This window comes from Lactuca serriola, chromosome 7 (assembly GCF_051521515.1).
Source record: "Lactuca serriola cultivar US96UC23 chromosome 7, Lser_US96UC23_V15, whole genome shotgun sequence".
In the NCBI taxonomy this organism is placed as follows: Eukaryota; Viridiplantae; Streptophyta; class Magnoliopsida; order Asterales; family Asteraceae; genus Lactuca; species Lactuca serriola.
In genome coordinates, this window is record NC_136414.1 from 164866843 (window position 1) to 164870425 (window position 3583).

Here is a 3583-nt window from a genome sequence, read left to right on the forward strand (position 1 = left end):
CAAAACTACAACTCCATATCAATGCTCTAGTATCAAAACTATGGCATAATAACACATAACACTTCAACCATCAATGAAGATAATCAATCACTTGTAGCTCTTGACATTCTCTACTTCTTTCAACAGTTTAATCATTATCACTATGTTATGAAACTAAATACATGGTACCTAACAACAGAAATCAGCTCATACTCATAAATGATAGATTCATAGATTTCTTTATAATCATGTCAAGAAAGAATCTTCATTCATCAGTTTGATTACACAGTTTTAGATGGATGGTTGGAAAAGAAATTAACATAGACACCACAGCATGCATATTAATTCCCACATAATTACGAATCTGACAAACTATAACATGGAATTGAAGTACTAAGCACTTATTAATCAATAAATACATGTTTTAACAAGAAACCAATTATCGCAATGAAACCTAATTGTAATTCATTGATTAGCTAAACAGCAGTTATGAGCAAGTGGATTGAGAATCTCAAATCAGATACATATATAAAAATAAGACTTAATAACAAACATGAATTCAACTTAACAATTAATAGCTTTATTGATAATGTTTTTTTTGACCTAACAGACATAATTTTCACATAATCCTTCGAAGGAGCAGGAAAACTTCCAATCCATTAACAAAAAGATGAACCCCTACTAACCTTCAATTGAATTTCATCTTAATATATAATCGAACTAATGTAATTTTGTTTCTTTTACATATTGATATAAACAAACTTGCTACCTTAATCAATGAGCAACTAAGAAATCATTAGGGAAAGCATCAATAACCGGTTCAGGACCATCTGATGTCGGAGTATTAGGGTTAGGGTCAAGAAAAAACATAGATCTAGCAGCCATGAGCTTCTTCCTCTGCGGACACCGAGGACCATAAAATCTGACGGAAAAGCAAGGGGAACCGCCGTCGGCGGAGGCAACAGTACCAGTACCTTCCTCCTGTTGTTGCTGTCCTACACCGGCGGCGTTAGGAGATCGCGACGGTGAAGAAAGAGGCGACAAGGATGAAACACGATGGAGATAGATCTGAGAAGCGGATGATCGGTGATGAGATTTAGCAATGATTTTGGAGTCGCGGAGTTGAGCAAGAGCTCCGGGCTTTAGGTAGCGGAGGTAGCCGTCGGCGGTGGAAGATCTGTTTCTGATACGACGGTTCATGGCGGCGGAGAAAAATGAAAATGTGTGAGAGGGAAAAGAAGAGACGTGGGGATTTTAAGGGGGCGATGGAGCGGGAAAGTGAAGAGAGGGTGAAAGAGAAAAACCCGTAAATAGTGCTTTTTTAAATTAGGTGTGGCGCGGGGATACAGCCTTTTATTTTGGATTTTCCTTTTTTATTTTTTAAGAGGGTACATTTTATAAAATACAACAAACTTTTATAAATTTTTTGTCTTAAGTTATCAAAAAATTATCCCACAAAAAGAAAATCTTTAAAGGTCATGTTCAAGTTAATGGATTTCTATTTTTTTCTCTATCCGAATATATACTAACGGTCATATGTTATCATATGAGTTGAATTTTTATTTTATTTTACTAGGATAGATACCAACGGTTATATGTTATCATATGAATTGAATTTATTTGTTATCTACTAAATAGGTTACTGTTAACAAAAATAAAATAGAAATGTAATACCTTAAGATTGTCCTTTTAAAGTTAATTACTTGATTAAGGAAAATAATTCGTACACAACAATTTTTTGCTATACACAACAATTCATGTATTATATAGTTGTACGATACAACATTTTAAAGCACTAATTGTTGTGTACGGAGAAAAATTATTATGTACGGATTAGCTCCTCTTGATTAAATGAAGAAAAATCAATAGTTTTTATCAATTAATATTTTTTTTTTTTAAATTTAATGTTATATCTTTTAAATAAATTCTAATGATATTGTATATAACCATCACCCTAATGTTGTAGTTGGTTGTTACGAGGGAGATTACAAACACTTCTTTATGAGAAATGCATGTTCAAATCCTGTAAAATCAAATGTACAAAAAAAAATGGTTAAGAGGTTAGTCCATGACATATTAGGGTGTTTAACATAAGGGATAATGTCATAAAAAGCCTCAAGTTTGCAGGAAAATGTCGGTTTCACCCTCTGACAGAGTTTATGTTCGTTTATGCCGCAAACTTGCAAAAAAAAGTTTGATTTTGCCCTTTTTACAGGTTGAGCCGGTCATATGTACACGTGGCAAGCCACATGTGCATTGATAGGAATCAAACCCGCTACCCTCAACTCACAAGTTCAATAACTTACCACTAGTCTGGAAAGCTTTTTATATCTAGACTTTGAACAACAAATATATAAATAATATTACTGAAACACATAAGATACAATTATTATTATTATTATTATTATTGTTATTATTATTATTATTATTATTATTATGTATACATACATTTTTAATTATATTTTTAAATGTATAAATATAAGGTACATAATATGTTTTTAAGTTTAAAAACATTTTTAAAGGTATTTTATATTTTTGAAAGTGTATTTAAACCTTTATAAACATATTTTTATAATGAAAATCGTATTTAAAAAGTAAATGTGTTTATTTATATTTAATAAGCAAAACAATATGTTTTAAAAGGTATTTATATATTTAAAATTGTATTTATAAACTTCAAAAAATATTTTTAGAGTTAAGAACATATTTATAATGTCATAAAAAACCTCAAGTTTATCGGAAAATGTCGGTTATAAACCCGGTATATGTTTAACAGAATGTATCTATATGATCAAAATTGAATAATTTTGTTGAATTACAAAACTTTGATTGGTTTGAAAAACAATTGAGTGATTGGTAGGGGTGTAAGTAAGCCGAGCTACTCGGGATCGACTCGTTAAAAGCTCGTCTCGAGATCAAATAAAACGAGCCCGAGCCGAGCTCGAGCCTAAATATGAGGCTCGTTTATTAAACGAGCTCGAGCCGAACTTCAATTAGTGGGCTCACGAGCCTAAACGAGCATATATATATATATATATATATATATATATATATATATATATATATATATATATATATATATATATATATATATATACTCGTTTAGGCTCGATTAGGCTCGCGAGCCCATTAACTTGTTCACGAGCCGAACTCGAGCTTTATTTTAAGGCTCGAATCGAGCTCGAGCTCGAGCTCAAGCTTCCTCAAAATTAAACGAGCCGAGCTCGAACTTGATCAGGCTCAGGGTCGGCTCGGCTCGTTTACACCCTTGGTGATTGGTATGAACTTTTCAAACCAAATAGTTGGTCATTTTTTAAATCAAATTGAAACAGATATTTATATAGGCATTTTGTTCGTACTTTAACAAATATAATATAGTATAGTGTTTACCATTTTTTGGTTAATAAATAGCTTTTTTTATCTTCTAGGATCCTCATTGAATAATTTGCCCCATTTTTATATATTCTTCTTTCAGCAAAACTCCAATATGAAAATATAGTTTTTTTTTTCCATTATTATGGTTTTTTTAAGCGATGTTATATTGGATTTTATCACAAAGCTTCTTTTTATTGTGTTGATTGTATGTTTAAAACTATCTCCTTGT

General features: G+C 31.3%; 1 protein-coding gene across 1 annotated transcript; it reads right to left on the bottom strand.

Annotated features, from left to right (window-relative positions):
- Nucleotides 1-537: 537 nt before the first annotated feature.
- LOC145062399 (uncharacterized) lies at nt 538-1269 on the bottom strand. The gene has a single exon (XM_079010009.1). It carries the CDS (start codon nt 1177-1179, stop codon nt 754-756), a length of 426 nt encoding a protein of 141 aa, XP_078866135.1. The 5' UTR covers nt 1180-1269; the 3' UTR covers nt 538-753.
- Nucleotides 1270-3583: the final 2314 nt, after the last annotated feature.

Excerpts from the sequence above, each read along its gene's own strand:
- LOC145062399 (XM_079010009.1), bottom strand. The coding sequence starts at position 1,179 with ATGAACCGTCGTATCAGAAACAGATCTTCCACCGCCGACGGCTACCTC.